Genomic DNA, 17818 nt, shown 5'->3' on the forward strand with positions numbered 1-17818 from the left:
CGGTACCAATACCTGGGATTTTCCACAATTCTCGATACTAATTCTGTACCATGGTAAAAAAAAAAAAAAAAAAAAAACAGAATCCACTTACTTTTAAAATCACTAATCCATCTGCTATAGCCACCAAGGCTTGCGCACACACCCTCAACATGAGCCCAAGTGTAATTTTGCATATTTGAGCCTTTGTCTGCACATGTTGTCTATGTGTTTGACATTAAATACGTTTGGTAACCGTATCGCCCCAGCCGAAATGACGGCACGTAGGCATATTCGGGTTAATGTATTTATAACGTAACGTGGCACAACAGTGATAGTAAACGGATGAATCTATAATTGCTCCGGTTGCATCCGCCTTGAATGCAAAATATTTCCACACTTGACTCTTTGAGCGACCTGACTTCTCAACAAGCCAGTGTGTTGGACTTTACTCCCACTTGCTGAAGCCATTTTTGAAAGACTGAAGGTTTTCTTCTTCTTCAGCGCTGCTGACTGCTGCTCCGTGCTGCTCCATGCTGTCCCCTTCAGTTGCGGCAAAAATCAACACAGCTCGCCGAGTGAAAACTTAAATATTCGGTTCTGACGTTATCATAAAAAGCAGGTATCGACGTATTTTTTGCGTGTTGGTACCGAATTGGTACCGGAAGTATCGGTTCTTGTGACAACCCTAGGCCAAACTATCGCAATAACACTGTAGCAGTCCCTCGCTACATTTACCCACCAAGCCAAAGGGGCTGACAACTGCAGTGAGAAAGTATCTACTGTCTCGTACGGTTGTATTGAAAATTCCAGGGGACTTTTCATTTGCAGGGCTCCCTGCACATTTTGTTTGTTTTTAATTTCAAGATCAAACAAAACATGTTGCAAATCGAAAGAGCTGGTTCATAAAACACATCCGTAGACACATTTGAAGGAAGTCGAGTGTTTGCTCGATTCCAAATCTCAAATTTTGACACCAATATTTTCACTTGAAGCTCAAATGAATAGCGACTCCAGACACCAGCTATCGGCCTCACTGACTATCAATAATCGGTATTGGTATCGGTCCTGACAAGAAGGGTTTTGGTTTATCACTCATAAAAAATGGTTGCCCCTTTTCAGCCTCAATTGCCCAGCCTACAAAATGGCTGAATGCCCTTGTGCGGTGTGGTTTTCATTGTGTGCGCCGTTAGACTTTGCTGAGAGTCGCCTGAAGCTAGCCGAGATTCTCTTCTACAAAGTTCTGGAGAACGTCTTGGTGCAGGAGACCAAGAGGCTGCAAGGAAAAGACATGAGTGTACGTACACACGAGCACGCTAGGCTCCACCCTCAAGAACATTTGGCCTCTTCTCTCGCAAACAACTGCGTGTGTGTGTATTGAGTTTTCCTTTCTGGCATGTTTCTTCTATTTATTTTTGTCTTGCATGTGTTTTTTTGTTTGTATGTTTGTTTTAGAAGCGTGTGTGTGGTTTTCCTACTGTGCGTTTATTTGCAAGCAGAGTTTTTCCTGTGTGTGTTCATTTGCTTTTGGATGGTGTGTGGCAGGCTCTACTGGAGCAGGACATCTTCCACTGCTCTCTTCTGGCCTGTTGCCTGGAGGTGGTTTTGTTCTGCTACAGCTCCCAACGCACTTTCCCGTGGATCCTCGACGTCTTCAAGCTGGGCCCATTCTATTTCTTCAAGGTGCGGCCTCCGCACTGCCACCCGCCTGCCTGTGCACACATGATCTCACAGCTCTGCGCGCATGTTTGCAGGTGATCGAGGTGTTCATCCGCTCCGAGGAAGGCCTGTCCCGAGACATGGTCAAGCATCTGAACCTGATCGAGGAGCAGGTGCTGGAGAGTCGGGCATGGACAGCAGACTCCGCCCTGTGGAACGCCTTGAGCGCCGCCGGCAATAAAGTGCCCTCCGTCGAGGAGGTCAGTGCAATGCTGCAGCAACGAGCTCATCAATGACATTTAGTTCCGCTTCGACAAAAGGCCCATGTGGTTCAACGATTTCCTCAGACGCTAACCCCTCGCAATGACTGGCCGCACCCTTTGGAAATATTTTTTGCTTTTTGTATCAGGTTAATTTCCCGTCCAGTCTGGACTCTAGCAGTTCTGCTTCCACCGGCAGCGCCCAGTCCCACCTGCCACTGGTGGCGCTGTCGCCCATCGTACATCCTCGCATCCAAGAGGTCCGATCTGGAGTGGGCAGCATGCGCAAAGGTAACCAGCCGAATGCCAGCCGGTGTTCCTCTGCGCCGTTCGGGGCCTGTCTGAGATTGTCGTCTGACATTAGCAAAACTCAACTCATCGCAGGAAGAGGACGGTCTTTGCCAGTACCAGAAAAACTTTCAGCTTTTTTTTTTCTTCTTTTTTTACATTCTTTCGTATTTGGCCTGGAAACTTGTTTCCCTAAAATCACCAGTGTCTGAGCAAACATTTGAGAAAATATACATGTCAAGTGTATAAGTGAGCTCACCCAGTCCAATTGCGGCCAAACCATTTGCTCAGGCGCCGTTGCTTAGACTAGTTGTTGTTTCTTGTAGAAGTTCCACCGTCGCCACTATCGGTGCACGACCGCTACAGCTCTCCGGCCGCCGGCAGCGCTAAGCGTCGTCTGTTTGGCGACGACCCACCGGCCTCCGTGACGGCGAGCGGCCCTGTTGCATCTCCTACCAAACGCCTGACACTCAGCTCAGCCGGCACCCTGAAGATCGGCCCCCAGGCGGGCCAGACGGCCGTGCTCAGCATACCGCTACAAGGTGAGAGTCGCACGCCACGTGACAAATAGAATATTCTACAACAACAACAAAAACTAAAGGATGGAATGCAGTGTTTAAGGAGTTTTGAGTTTTTCCTTGCCCTCCTAGGAGTTTAAGATCAGGGGATGTTTGAGAATAATTGTCAATTTTTGCACGTTGTCCTGAATGTTGTACAGAGGCCGAGATCTACCGGAGTCAATTTCCTTGTTTGGCATGCTCAAACTTGGCAAATAATAGATTTATTGATGAAAAGATTGATTGATGAAGGCAGAGGTATTCAAATTCATTTTGGATTACTGGCACTATTTTAATTATTTTACTACTGTAATTGCCGGGCTATAAGCCGCACCGGATTATAAACCGCACCAGCCAAAATTCTGGGATATTTCAGTTTTTTTCTTACATAAGCCGCACCGGACTATAAGCCGCACATGCACACGAGTTTTTTACAAAGAAAGACATTACATAGAAAGCCTTTTTAACGTTTTAATAACATACTTGAACATGTCTTTCTAAACATTGCCTGTGACGCAGCAGTAGTACGGCAGCAACGCGGAAGTGTGCACGCGAGTTATTAGCAAAGAAAGACTGGACACAGAATTTTTTTTTAAAGCTTTAATAACATACCTTAACATTTCTTTCCAAACACTGCCTGTGACGCGGCAATAATACCGCAGCAACACGGAAGTAACTCAGCAAAGTCACTGAGACGCAGCGGTAACACAGCAGCAACACGGTAGCACAGCACTAACAGGGCTGGTTAAAAAAAACATACCAGTAAAAGTAAAAAAAGAGCCATCTTCATCTTCCTCCTGTGCACTGAAACCATCGAAGTCTTCCTCCTTAGTGTCCGATTGGAATAGCGTCAGATATCCTTCGCCTCACACTTTCTCAGTCTCTCTTTCGTCGTCGCTTTTATGCATTTCTTCGAGTGTGATGAGGGTCTGTTCATGCTAATCTTATTCATGCACGAAGCGCTAAATTACATTAAACTAGCGAGCGACACGTATAGCTTAAAAGCAGCATCATATGCATTTCTTTTGTCCCCCATAATGACGGATTGTGTATAAAAGCTTCCTTTCAGTAATGTCCGTCTTGATCTCGTTCTGTCTCTTCTTTGTGTGAGTGCGAGTGTGGGTGTGTGCGTGATGCGCGAGACGATCAAAACACAAACTAGCACGTCTTCTTCGGCGCATTATCTCTTCTTCGTCTGTCTCGCTCTTGCTTCCTGCTAGAGCGTCCCCTGGAGACCGGAGGCCGTAAAAATCCATGAGTACGCTCCAGAGTAGACACAACATAATGTCATCAACATCGACTGCCTTTGGCTTAAAAGCGGCATCATATGCATTTACTTTGTCCCCCATGATGACGGTTTGTGTATAAAGGCTTCCTTTCAGTAATGTCCGTCTTGATCGTGTTCAGCGTGATGCGCGAAATGTAAACACAAAATAGCACGTCTTCTTCGGCGCATTATCTCTTCTTCGCTTGTCTCGCTCTTGCTTCCTGCTAGAGCGCCCCCTGGAGGCCGGAGGCCGTAAAAATCCATAAGTACGCCGCACCGCCGTTTAAGGTTCAAAGTAATCTTCTGAATAAAATGCATTAAAAGTTCACATTCATTACAACTTGTTTTTGGTGAGCAAAATGTCAGAAGAATTGAATTTAAATGCTGATTGATTGGGTTTTAATACAATGCAGATGGTCCAAACAGCGCCACTGCTTTGTGTAATCTCTGAGTCACATGGCAGAGTAAGAGAAAGGGTTTAGAGCACAGGTGTCAAACTCAAGGCCCGGGGGCCAGATACGGCCCGCCACATCATTCTATGTGGCCCGCGAAGACAAATTGTGCATCAAATTCGTGTGTCATTACTAGAATTGCAAATTGTCTTCACTTTTAATAATGTCTTTTTTTAAATATTTGACCAGTTTTTACTTGTCTGATTTGAAAATGAGTTATTTGTCAGTTTGTTTTGTAGCTATTACTGTATATAATAGTGTTAATAGTAAAAGTGATCAAGTCATCACAAAAATCACGAAAAAAATCTTATATGAACCGCACCTGACTATAAGCCGCAGGGTCCAAATTTTTGGGAAAAAGTCGCGGCTTATGGTCCGGAAATTACGGTATTTCTATTTTAGCAGAGTATGGAACCTTTGATGTGATCTGATTTTCTCTTGAGAGATTTCTGTAGCCCTTCATGAAAGCAGACTGATGATTTTTGCTGTTCAATCGAAATACGATATTTACGAATGTTTGCTTTTCCCCTTTGTTGTCGTCGAGTTGCATTGGAATCATTTACCGTACCGGTACCACAGCGGTGGGCTGATTGCACACTTGAACGCAAATTCCAACGTAGTCTGCAAATGGATCAGCCTGCACCGGCCCTAATGAACAGATCGAAGTGGTTATTTGCATCCAGGAAGCGGCAGCGAGCACACCATCACGCTGATCCCCGTCCAGCCGTGCGACCCGACGGCCGGCGGTCCCACTCAATTCTTGCTGACGGCCTCGCCCGGCCGCCCCCTTCCGCTTCCCGTTGCGGAGGCCCAGCCGGCGTGCAGCCGGCCGCAGCGCACCGGATCCCTGGCGCTTTTCTTCCGAAAGGTGCAAAAGCCGTCTTCGCAGCGAGTAGACCTTTTCCTGACCTTTGACCTGTACGTGGCAGGTGTATCACCTGGCTAGCGTACGGCTTCGCGATCTATGCGCCCGACTGGACATTTCGTGCGAGCTGCGCGCTAAAATCTGGACAGCCTTTGAACACGCTCTGCTTCACGCCGCCGAACTCATGAGGGACCGACACCTGGACCAGATGTTGCTCTGCAGCGTCTACATTATTGCCGAAGTTGGTTGCATGCACTGAAGTCTCCCACGTGCACTCGCTCTAGCTCTCCTCACACACTTCAAATGCTCTCACAGTCATACACAGTCACACAAACTTCAAATCATAGTTCAGTACATTGTAAAACACGCACACAATACAGAGCTAATGCTAGCATGCTGACGTGATTAGTCAGTGAGAGTTATTGCCAGCAGTGAGTGGGCAAATGGAGGGTTGACACTCAGCGGTGTGCGTGTGCTTCCTGCTGCAGATTTCTAAGGAGGAGCACACCTTCCAGGACATCATAAAGTGTTACCGCAGCCAACCGCAGGCCAGCAGCCACGTGAGGACACGGCCATCTACCTACAGCCTGCATACAGTTGCTAGCAGTCAGTTGCCATGATGACGTGCGTGTGTGTATATTGGTGTGTAGGTGTACCGCAGCGTCCTTCTTCATCGCACTCCCAGCCACCGGGTGGCGCCGTCTGATGAGAACATGGAGGTTGACCCTGCATCGGAAGCAGACTGTAAAATAATCCGCTGACGCTAACGTGCTAACGTGACCGCTAGCTCTTGACGTCAACTTTTCCTTTTTGCAGCTGCCGAGAAGACGCAAGCGGGCAAGGAGGAACGCGGCGACTTGATCCAGTTTTACAACGACGTCTACGTGCTCAAGATGGAAAGTTTTGCTATGAGATACGCTGCGCATGACAACAGAGTACGTGCACACCGACACAAGTACAACAATTCCATTAAATGACTTGAAAGGAACTTGCTGAGTGTTTGTGTGACTGATTGTGTGTTGTTTTTGTGTGATTTTGTGTACGTTTGTGTATGTATCCTATATTGTGTGTCTGCATTTGTGTGTTGTGTTTCTTTGGCGTACTTATGCACATGCATGTTGTGTTTCTTTGCGCGTACTTATGCACATGCGTGTTTATGTTTGTGTGTCAGATGCCCGTGTCACCGTTCCCATCAGTGCGTTGCCACCCGCCGTCTCCTCGTCGAGTGTCTCAACGTCATTGTGTTTACGTGTCGCCTCACAAAGCGTCGAGGGGAGGCCTGGTGCCAAACTCTTTCACTTTCCGCATCAACAGCAGCCCCTCCAAGGTAAGCTCGCCTCACCTGGCAAACAAGTGACTTGTCTGTATTAGTTCCCAGTTCCGAGCTCTGCTTCTTTCACTTTGGTACATTGTGACTTTTGGGCGGGAACTATTGTCCAGTGTGGAAAAACATCAAGCAAGGAGTCGTTTTGTCATGTTTTTGTTTTTTTTTGTCATTGATTTTCTTCTTTTTTTTACTTGATCGTTAGCTAGTTGTGCCTTATGCTAAAGCCTTATGTTATTGCTATTCCACCCACTTTTTTGATGCTTAACTATCTATCCATCCATTATCTGTACCGCTTGTCCCCACGGGGGTCACGGGCGTGCTGGACCCTATCTCAGCAGTCATCGGGCAGTAGGCGGAGGACACCCTGAACTGATTGCCAGCCAATCGTAGGGCACACAGAGACGGACAACCATTCGCACTCGCACTTAGGGACAGTTTGGAGTGCTCAATCGGCCTACCAAGCATGTTTTTGGGATGTGGGAGGAAACCGGAGTGCCCGGAGAAAACCCACGCGGACCCAGAGAGAACATGCAAACTCCACACAGGAAGGGCCGGAGGTGGAATCGAACCTGCAACCTCCTAACTGTGAGGCGGTTGCGCTAACCAGTGCACCACCGAGCTGCCACAACGCTTATCTACTTCCACATGATTCATCTGATTCATTACACTTTTACCGTATTTTCTGGACTATAAGTCGCTCCGGAGTATTAGTCGCACCAGCCATAAAATGCCCCAAAAAGTGAAAAAAAAACATATATAAGTCGCTCCGGAGTATAAGTTGCATTTTGGGGGGCAATTTATTTGACAAAATCCCACACCAAAAACAGTCATGAACGAGCAACAACAGGCTAAACTATAGCAACAACAGGCTAAACGATAGGTATGCTAACGTGACAAACACAAACAAAGAGCTGAGAACGGGCCTGACGTAACATATAGAGTGATTAAGGACAACTATTACATGAATAACATGTTTATAAATCCATCGGTGTCACTCCAATTCATTAAATCCATCGATCGTTCGATGCAATGCAACAGGCTAAACGATAGGTATGCTAACGTGACAAACACAAATGAGGAGCTGAGAACGGGCCTGACGTAACATATAGAGTGATTTAGGACAACTATTCATTAAATCCATCGATCGTTCTTTGTCAACAATGGGTGCGCGCGGCTGAGGGCGCTTGCACTTCAAAATATTCCACAGGCTCATATAACGATAGATAAACTATATTTCAAATAACTATAATATAAGCAATAATATTATCAAACCATCCGTGCACTTTAAATCCATTAAATCCATCGATCAAATTCCTCGTCCTTTGTCAACATCACCGCGCGTGCGACCTAACGTCAGCCTCGTCTTTATTCCACAGATCTAGTATATACATAACTAGATTGTAGCGTCAACAAAGTACAAGGATAGACGTGGGTTTGGTAAACGGCTCTTTATTAAACAAAACAAACTTCCAAGGGTGTGGCGGCGTGGACTTCCAGACACAAGAGCTCCATGGCATAGGACCGGGCGTGCGTAAATGCCACGTCCGAGCCCCATGCACCGTTCGCGGACAGCCACTCGGCCGAGTGTCAGCCCCCGACTCAGTAGAGTAGGACCGGGCGTGCGTAAAAGCCATAATAGTTTTTCAAACCTTCTATGTCACTCCAAATCCTTAATTCCTTCAAACTCTTTGTCCTCCGTGTCACTTAGAAATGATCACCGCTAATGATGCCGGAAGTCCTTACGTGGATACGTTTGTCCTTTATGTAAACAACCGCCGCGCAGCCCCGTGCCACTGACGTCACTTGACATAGTAATCCATTGGTACATCACGGTCCTCCAAACTTTCTTTCTGCTGTTTGATTACTGTTTTCAGCTGCATATTTTACAACTTGAAGTTTGTAACTTGCAAAATATGAGTTTCTTTTTGGTGCCATTTTTCTTAAGCCCACCCAGTTGATGAGTCACGGCCAACGGTGAAATTTAGAGCGCCCTCATCCAGTTTCGTCTGAAAATATAATTTTTTTCAGATGTAGTTTTTTGTTTTGTTTATTTGGTTGTTTTATCAAAGTCAAAGTCTGCTTTATTGTCGATTTTTTTTTTTTCATATACCAAGACACACAAAGAGATTGAAATTACGTTCCCACTATCCCTCGGTGAGATAGTACACATATGCATACAAGCAACACAAAAAAAACCAAGAAGGTACAAACAATGAATAAATAAGAGTGTTGAATAAATGATAAATAAACTAATAATAATAAATAATAATAATAAATATAAGAGGAGCAAAAATGGAGCAAGTGTACATACAGCAGACAGTGGACTTGGATATGGTGCTTTAAAGTGTTAATTGCTTTATTTGATGTTTTCTCTATTTTTTATGTTTTGAATATGTTCAAGATAAAGATATAAAAGCATGTGAAGTGATCAACTATACTAAAAATATCATGGGAAGTGGTCAACTAAACTTGTAAGTAAGTGATGTCTTAATGATCAAGTAAAAATTTGTGAAAAAAAAACATATAACAAACAAATATTCACGCCAAATATTCACGCCAAGCGTGCGTGTATTTTTTTCATTCCAAATATTCACAGTTTTCAAGAAATTCAAGCAAAAATTTCACCATTCATTCTTACCAGGACATTCAACGTTTCTCTTTTTTTTTTCCACATCATTCATCCGATTCACCTCCTTTCACTTTACACATATTCTAGATCACAGGTGTCAAACTCAAGGCCAGATACGGACCGTCGCATCATTTTATGTGGCCCACGAAGACAAATTGTGCATCAAATTCGTGTGTCATTACTAGAATTGCAAATTGTCTTCACTTTTAATAATTTCTTCTTTTTTTTTTAAATATTTGACTAGTTTTTACTCGTCTGATTTGAAAACTAGTTATTTGTCAGTTTGTTTTGTAGCTTTTACTGTATATGATATGAGGTGCTCATACATTTATTCGGGTTGTCATAATGGCCCTCTGAAAGAAGCTATGACTACAATGCGGCCCGCGAAAAAAAAATAGTTTGACACCCTTGTTATAGATATTCATATCATTAGGGCCTCTGTTTTTTTGTTTTGTTGGTACATTGTGACTTTTGGGCGGGAACTATTCTCCAGTATCAAGCAAGGAGTCATTTTGTCATGGAGGCTTTTTTGTTTTTGTCTTAACTTGATAGTTAGCTAGTTGTGTGAAGGGGAAGGCCTTCACATGTTATTGCTATTCCACCCACTTTTTTGACGTTTAACTACTTCCACATAATTCATCCGATTCACCTCATTCCACTTTTCACTTATTCCTAATATTCACGCCAAGCCAAATTTTCACTTTTTTTCCCTGTTCATTCTCTATGGGCCATTCAACATCTTTTTGGACGCTTAACCACTTCCACATAATTCATCAGATTCACCACATTCCACTTTTCACTTATTCAAGCCAAATTTAACTTTTTTCCCTGTTCATTCTCTATGGGCCGTTCAACATTTGCTCATTCCTTATTACCACAGGATCTGTCCGACATCAACCGTATGCTGCGGCAAGGTTGCAACGGCCGCAAGAGAGCCCTTGGCATGGAGAGTGAGCTGATGATGTCAGTGTGCGACTCCCCCAGCAAGCGGGCGTGTTCTGAGAGCAGCGCCAGCGGCCCCGACATTTTGCTGAAGAGGTTACAGGATGTCGTGTCAGAGAGGCAGAGCCACTGATGGAGCAGTTACCATGAAAAATGCGTGATCACGCTAATATTGTTCATCAAAGAGTCAATGTTAACTCCTTAACATGACTCCTAGCTATAGCACTGATGCTGCCATGCTAATATTACTGGTCATTACTGAGCTTACGCGCATGACCAGTCACTATGAAGCTAACGCTTGCTTGGTAACATAACCGGTCGTTTTAACGTTAACTCCTTGTGGGACTGTAAATATGGTAGTGTTAGCTGTTAAACTACTCAAGACAGGGCTAATGCTAACATGACTGCTCATTACAACACTGACTTGCTCAAGTTAAACGTAACATCGCTAATTATGTCACATAATCAGTTGATGTACAGCTAAAGCTAGCATACTAACATGACTGGTTATTACAGTTACATGCTAATGTTACTTTTCATTCTGATGCTACAGCTAACTGTCATTACCCAACTAATGTTAACTCTGACACAACGGGTTTCTGTGGCGATAATGCTAAAGTTTAAGTTGAAGTGGTAATGTTTTCATGAGACTTTGGAAAAGGACTTTATAGTTCTACGTAAGTGAACGTAAGACTGTACCGTTCTGTTGTTCCACTCGATTCAAGGGACAACTATGAGCCTGTAATGCTAACTGTTAGCATGCTACAAGTGTTTGGTTTTATTTGTTTTGGCTGCCAATCCAAGTTATCACATTGGCTATGTCGCCATGAGAAATTTGTGAAATGTTTTTGAGACGTTTTGATCTTTTCGTGGTTTTTCATTGGAATTTGCTCGACTATTTAATGTCATTGTGCATGTGTGTGTGCGCGTGTGTATCATCTACACACGTTTGGCGAGCGTTGAACTTTTTCTTGATCTTATCTGTGTGTAACCATGTAGGTTAACTTGTGAAATTGAAATACAATGTAAAAAACAACGTGTATTTGAAGTATTTGTCTTTGTACCACAGTCAAAATTTTGCCGGTCCATCATTTGTCAGCGGCCCCTTTTATTCGTCTGTCATTAAATTTTGTAAATTGCCCATCTCAGCAAACAAGTGATTTTAAAGTGCAAAGGGCAGTTTTGAACAAGAGTTAGGGTTTGTATAGTATAGTGTGTGCGTGTACGTGTGTGTGTGTGTGGGTGTGGGTGTGTATATATATATATATATATATATACACACACACGTGTATATATATATATATATATATATATATATATATATATATATACACACACACACAGTAGAGCCTTCCAATCCGTTCCAGAAGGCTGTTCGAGAAATGACTGTTCGAATTCCAAATCATGTTTTCCCATTACAAATAATGGGGAAAGAAGTAATCCGTTCCAAGCAAAATAAAAACGCCATTTTTAAGCATTTTTTTCATTTGCGCATTTTTGTCCGATCGCGCAACTGCAGCGCACCGCTGAACGCGCAACCATAGCGCATTGCCGACCGCGCAACTGCACCGCACTGGTTGCATTATTGTGAAAGAGCCGTCGCTGAAATTTAGAAAATAATTTAAAAGTCCTGATGTACTTTCCAAATTTAAGTGGACATCAGTGCGCAGGGAGCTTAATTTTGTCCGATCGCGCAACTGCAGCGCACCCCCTAACGCGCACCCGTAGCGCGCCGCCGACCGCGCAACTGCACCACGCTGGTCGCATTATTGTGACAGAGCGGTCGCTAAAATTTAGAAAGTATTTTTAAAGTCTTAATGGACTTTCCAAAATTTAAGTGGATATCAGTGCGCAGGGAGCTTAATTTGGTAAATCGCGCAACCGCAGCGTGCCGGGCGATCACTGTCGCATTGCTAATGGAGCGTCTTTGTGTTTTAGGATGGCTTTACTGCTCCCACTTGCTTCCTTTGGAGGCATGATTAGAGTTGATGCAATCCTCAGAGTAACGAGAACGTAATAACGAACGGAGTCAGTTGGCATGCAGGTCCTCTCGGCTAAATCTCGCGAGGTTCGACAACGGAATATCATCCGCCATCCAAAGCAAAACATTCTCGAATTTTTTGTTCGAATACCGATTTGTTCGAGAACCGGGACGTTCGAGTGTGTGTGTGTGTGTGTGTGTGTGTGTGTATATCTAAAAAAAAAATATATGAACTCCTCACCCCCCGTGGGTGGTCTCTTTTTCCCTTCAAGCTCGGGTCCTCTACCAGAGGCCTGGGAGCTTGAGGGTTCTACGCAGTATCTTTGCTGTTCCTAGTACTACACTTTTCTGGACTGAGATGTCAGATGTTTTTTCTGGGATCTGTTTCAGCCACTCCTCCAGTTTGGGGGTTACTGCCCCTAGTGCTCCAATGACCACAGGTACCACTGAAGTCTTCACTCTCCAGGCCTTCTCCAGCTCTTCTCTGAGCCCTTGATATTTCTCAAGTTTCTCATGTTCCTTTTTCCTAATGTTACCATCATTTGGGATGGCTATGTCAACCACAACGGCTTTCCTCTGCTCTTTGTCCACCACCACAATGTCCGGTTGGTTCGCCATTACCATTCTGTCTGTCTGGATCTGGAAGTCCCAGAGGATCTTGGGTTGGTCATTCTCTACCACCTTTGGAGGTGTTTCCCACTTGGATCTTGGGACTTCCAGTCCATACTCTGCACAGATGTTCCTGTACACTATTCCAGCTACTTGGTTATGGCGCTCCATGTATGCTTTACCTGCCAGCATCTTACACCCTGCAGTTATGTGCTGGATTGTCTCAGGACCTTCTTTGCACAATCTGCACCTGGTGTGGTAGATTTGGGCCTCTATTGCTCTGGTGCTCAAGACCTGTTCTTGTGCAGCCAGGATCAGTGCCTCTGTGCTGTCCTTCAGACCAGCTCTTTCTAGCCATTGGTAGGATTTCTGGATATCAGCCACTTCAGCTATGTTTCGGTGGTACATCCCATGTAGGGGCTTGTCCTCCCATGATGGTCCCTCCAGCACCTTATCTTCCTTTGATGCCCATTGTCTGAGACATTCACTGAGCACGTGATCTGTTGGGGCCTTATCCCTGATGTACTTATGGATCTTGGATGTTTCATCTTGGATAGTGGCTCTCACGCTCTCTAGTCCTCGGCCTCCTTCTTTACGGCTAGTGTACAGTCTAGCACCCTGAGACTTGGGATGGAACCCTCCATGGATGGTTAGGAGCTTCCGTGTCTTGATATCTGTGGTCTGTATATCCTCCTTTGGCCACCGTATGATTCCTGCAGGGTACCTGATTACTGGTAGGGCGTAGCTGTTAATGGCTAGGGACTTGTTCTTGCCGTTGAGCTGACTTCTTAGGACTTGCCTTACTCGATGGAGGTATTTGGCTGTGGCTGCTTTCCTTGTTTCCTCGTCAAGGTTGCCATTTGCCTGTGGAATTCCAAGGTATTTGTAGCTGTCCTCAATGTCTGCTATTGTTCCTTCTGGGAGTGAGACCCCCTCTGTGTGGATTACCTTTCCTCTTTTAGTCACCATGCGGCCACATTTCTCAAGTCCGAATGACATTCCGATGTCAGAGCTGTAGATCCTGGTAGTGTGGATCAGGGAGTCAATGTCCCGCTCGCTCTTAGCGTACAGCTTTATGTCATCCATGTAGAGGAGGTGGCTGATGGTGGCCCCATTCCTGAGTTGGTATCCATAGCCCGTCTTGTTGATTATTTGGCTGAGGGGGTTCAGTCCTATACAGAACAGCATTGGGGACAGAGCGTCTCCTTGGTATATACCACATTTGATGGTCACGTGTGCAAGTGGCTTGCCATTGGCTTCAAGTGTGGTTTTCCACTGTTTCATCGAGTTGGCGATGAAGGTTCTCAGAGTCCCATTGATGTTGTACAGCCTCAAGCATTCAGTGATCCAAGTATGTGGCATTGAGTCATATGCTTTCTTGTAATCAATCCAGGCAGTGCTCAGGTTATTACGCCTGGTTCTGCAGTCTTGGGTGAGTGTTATATCCACCAGGAGTTGACGTTTTGCTCCTCTGGTGTTTTTACCAATCCCTTTCTGAGCAGTGCTCATGTATTGATCCATGTGCCCGCTGATCTTATCTGATATTATGCCCGACATCAGCTTCCATGTTGTGGAGAGGCAGGTGATTGGCCGGTAGTTGGATGGGACTGTACCCTTTGAAGGATCCTTCTGGATCAGGATCGTACGCCCTTGGGTTAGCCATTCAGGGTGAGTCCCATCTCTTAGCAGCTGGTTCATTTGTGCTGCCAGGCGCTCATGGAGAGTTGTAAGTTTCTTGAGCCAGTAGCTGTGAATCATGTCAGGGCCTGGTGCTGTCCAGTTTTTCATTCCTGAGACTCTTCTCTGGATGTCTGCCACTGTGATGGTTACTGGGTTCTGTTCAGGGAGCTTGCTGTGGTCCTTTCTCAGAGCCACCAGCCACTGTGCATCCTTCTTATGTGATGCCTCCTGCTCCCATATATTCTTCCAGTACTGTTCAGTTTCCAGCCTTGGTGGGTCTGCTCTGCTATTATTCCCCTGCCACTGAGCGTACACTTTCGCTGGTTGTGTTGTGAACAACCTGTTTATTCGTCTGGCTTCATTCTCTCTTGTGTACCTCTTTAGGCGGCTGGCCAAGGCTTGGAGTCTTTGTTTGGCAGTTTCGAGTGCTTCAGGTATGGGCATCTGGTTGTATTTCTTGGGAACTTGCTTTTTCATTGCACCTTTCTGGGCCTCTGTCATTTGGCTCACTTCTCTCCGTGCTATCTTGATTTTGGCCTCCAGCCTTCTCTTCCATGGTGGGCACTGTTGTGGTCGCATATGGTCATTCTTCTTGTAGCCAAGCATTTCTAGGATCACTGCTGCTGAGGTGTATATCAGCTCATTGGTTTCAGTGATGGTAGCCGTAGGAATTGTTGTCAGTGCTGCATTCACATCTTCTAGGAGACTTTCTGAGGGTACTTCACTTAGCCTCTGCAGTGTGTATCTAGGTTCCCGAGCATTCATTCTCGCCATGATCTTGTTCTTCAGGTCAGTTGCTGCCTCGTTCAGCTTGATTGTGCTTATTGGGGTTTCGTACCCAACCTCTGGACTTGTACATGGATTTAACTCGTCTCTGACCTGGTGCTCTGGTTGACCTTTGCTATGGCATTTGTGTTGTATCTCATCAATCTCGAGCTGTGATAGCAGGTGCCGTTTATGGATATTGGAACATTGAGCTACTAGTTGCTTGGCCGATAGTGTTGACTGTGGGTATCGAAGTTGCCATTGTTCCCGCATTCTCCGCATGTAACCCCTCTCACTCGGGTTGCTGGAGTAGTAGCATTCCAACAGATCCTTATTCTCACATCTCGCCCATTTTTGTCTTGTTCCAGTAGCCCATTTTTCATCAGGGTGCTCTGGTTCCCCAGCACCTGACGCAGACCTTGTTTGTCCGGGCGACGTCTGAGCCGGCATGCCGTCTTTCGTTTCTTGTACTCTCATTATCTCTGAGGTAGGCGGTATCATTAAGGGTCTTGCCTAAGGACCCACACTGACTGAAAGGTAATCGCTCATTGCTCATATTGTGCCCCTGCCGGGAATCGAACCTGGGTCTCCCATTTGTAAGTCATGTGACTTACTGATTGAGCTAGTCAGCCGTATATATATATATATATATATATATATATATATATATATATATATATATATATATATATATGCGTGTGTGTATATATATATACACGTATATATATATATATATATATATATATATATATATATATACATATATATATATATATATGTATGTATGTGTGTACGTGTATGTGTGTACGTGTGTGTGTGTACGTGTGTGTGTACGTGTGTGTGTGTATGTGTGTATGTGTGTACGTGTGTATGTATGTATGTATGTATGTATGTATGTATGTATGTATGTATGTATATATATATGTATGTATGTACCGTAATTGCCGGACTATAAGCCGCGACTTTTTTCCAAAATTTTGGACCCTGCGGCTTATAGTCAGGTGCGGCTTATATAAGATTTTTTTCGTGATTTTTGTGATGACTTGATCACTTTTACTCTTAACACTATTATATACAGTAAAAGCTACAAAACAAACTGACAAATAACTCGTTTTCAAATCAGACGAGTAAAAACTGGTCAAATATTTCTAAAAAAAGCTATTATTAAAAGTGAAGACAATTTGCAATTCTAGTAATGACACACGAATTTGATGCACAATTTGTCTTCGCGGGCCACATAGAATGATGTGGTGGGCCGTATCTGGCCCCCGGGCCTTGAGTTTGACACCTGTGCTCTAAACCCTTTCTCTTACTCTGCCATATCACTCAGAGATTACACAAAGCAGTGGCGCTGTTTGGACAATCTGCATTGTAATTGTACTAAGTTCATCTTGTTTTTCCTTTTTTTAATCACTTCACTGGTTTCTTTTAAATCAAACAAGTTGTTTGATAATAACTTGTTTGATATAAAAGAAACCAGTGAAGTAATCTGCATTGTATTAAAACCCAATCAATCAGCATTTAAATTCAATTCTTCTGACATTTTGCTCACCAAAAACAGGTTGTAATGAATGTGAACTTTTAATGCATTTTATTCAGAACGTTACTTTGAACCTTAAACGGCGGCGCGGCGTACTTATGGATTTTTACGGCCTCCGGCCTCCAGGAGGCGCTCTAGCAAGAAGCAAGAACGAGACAGGCGAAGAAGAGATAATGCGCCGAAGAAGACGTGCTAGTTTTTGTTTACATTTCGCGCATCACGCGATCAAGACGGACATTACTGAAAGGAAGCCTTTATACACAAACCGTCATCATGGGGGACAAAATAAATGCATATGATGCAGCTTTTAAGCCAAAGGCAGTCAATGTTGATGACATTATCTTGTGTCTACTCTGGAGCGTACTTATGGATTTTTACGGCCTCCGCTCTCCAGGGGGCGCTCTAGCAGGAAGCAAGAGTGAGACAGACGAAGAAGAGATAATGCGCCGAAGAAGACGTGATCGTCTCGCGCATCACGCACACACCCACGTTAACACAAAGACAGGAAGCTTTTATACATAAACCGTCATTATGGGGGATAAAATAAATGAATATGATGCCGCTTTTAAGCTATACGTGTCGCTCGCTAGTTTAATATAATGTAGCACTTCGTGCATGAATAAGATTAGCATGAACAGAACCTCTTCACACTCGAAGAAATGCATAAAACCGACGACGAAAGAGACTGAGAAAGTGTGAGGCGAAGGATATCTAACGCCATTCCAATCGGACACTAAGGAGGAAGACTTGGTTTCAGTGCACAGGAGGAAGATGAAGACGGCTCTTTTTGTACTTTTACTGGTATGTTTTTTTTAACCAGCCCTGTTCGTGCTGTGCTACCGTGTTGCTGCTGTGTAACCGCCGCCATTACCGCCGCGTCTCAGTGACTTTGCTGTGTTAATTCCGTGTTGTTGTGGTATTACTGCCGCGTCGCAGGCAGTGTTTGGAAAGAAATGTTAAGGTATGTTATTAAAGCTTTAAAAAAAAACTTTCTGTGTCCAGTCTTTCTTTGCTAATAACT

At 44.5% G+C, this 17818-nt stretch overlaps 1 protein-coding gene across 1 annotated transcript in view; it reads left to right on the forward strand.

The window, feature by feature from the left end:
* Window positions 1-11258, forward strand: part of rbl1 (retinoblastoma-like 1 (p107)) — a 28380-nt gene extending 17122 nt beyond the window's left edge. Inside the window, exons 10-21 of the mRNA XM_088389384.1 lie at window positions 1170-1273; window positions 1522-1659; window positions 1731-1895; window positions 2045-2186; window positions 2510-2725; window positions 5143-5327; window positions 5389-5565; window positions 5813-5884; window positions 5975-6068; window positions 6141-6259; window positions 6496-6651; window positions 10161-11258. Coding sequence (XP_088245510.1) covers window positions 1170-1273; window positions 1522-1659; window positions 1731-1895; window positions 2045-2186; window positions 2510-2725; window positions 5143-5327; window positions 5389-5565; window positions 5813-5884; window positions 5975-6068; window positions 6141-6259; window positions 6496-6651; window positions 10161-10355 — 1763 coding nt within the window. The 3' untranslated portion in view covers window positions 10356-11258. The remainder of the gene's footprint in view (window positions 1-1169; window positions 1274-1521; window positions 1660-1730; window positions 1896-2044; window positions 2187-2509; window positions 2726-5142; window positions 5328-5388; window positions 5566-5812; window positions 5885-5974; window positions 6069-6140; window positions 6260-6495; window positions 6652-10160) is intronic.
* The last annotated feature ends 6560 nt before the right edge of the window (window positions 11259-17818 follow it).

The sequence above is a fragment of the Syngnathus floridae genome, chromosome 11, assembly GCF_059516105.1.
Source record: "Syngnathus floridae isolate MCC-2025c chromosome 11, RoL_Sflo_1.0, whole genome shotgun sequence".
NCBI classification, from domain to species: domain Eukaryota; kingdom Metazoa; phylum Chordata; class Actinopteri; order Syngnathiformes; family Syngnathidae; genus Syngnathus; species Syngnathus floridae.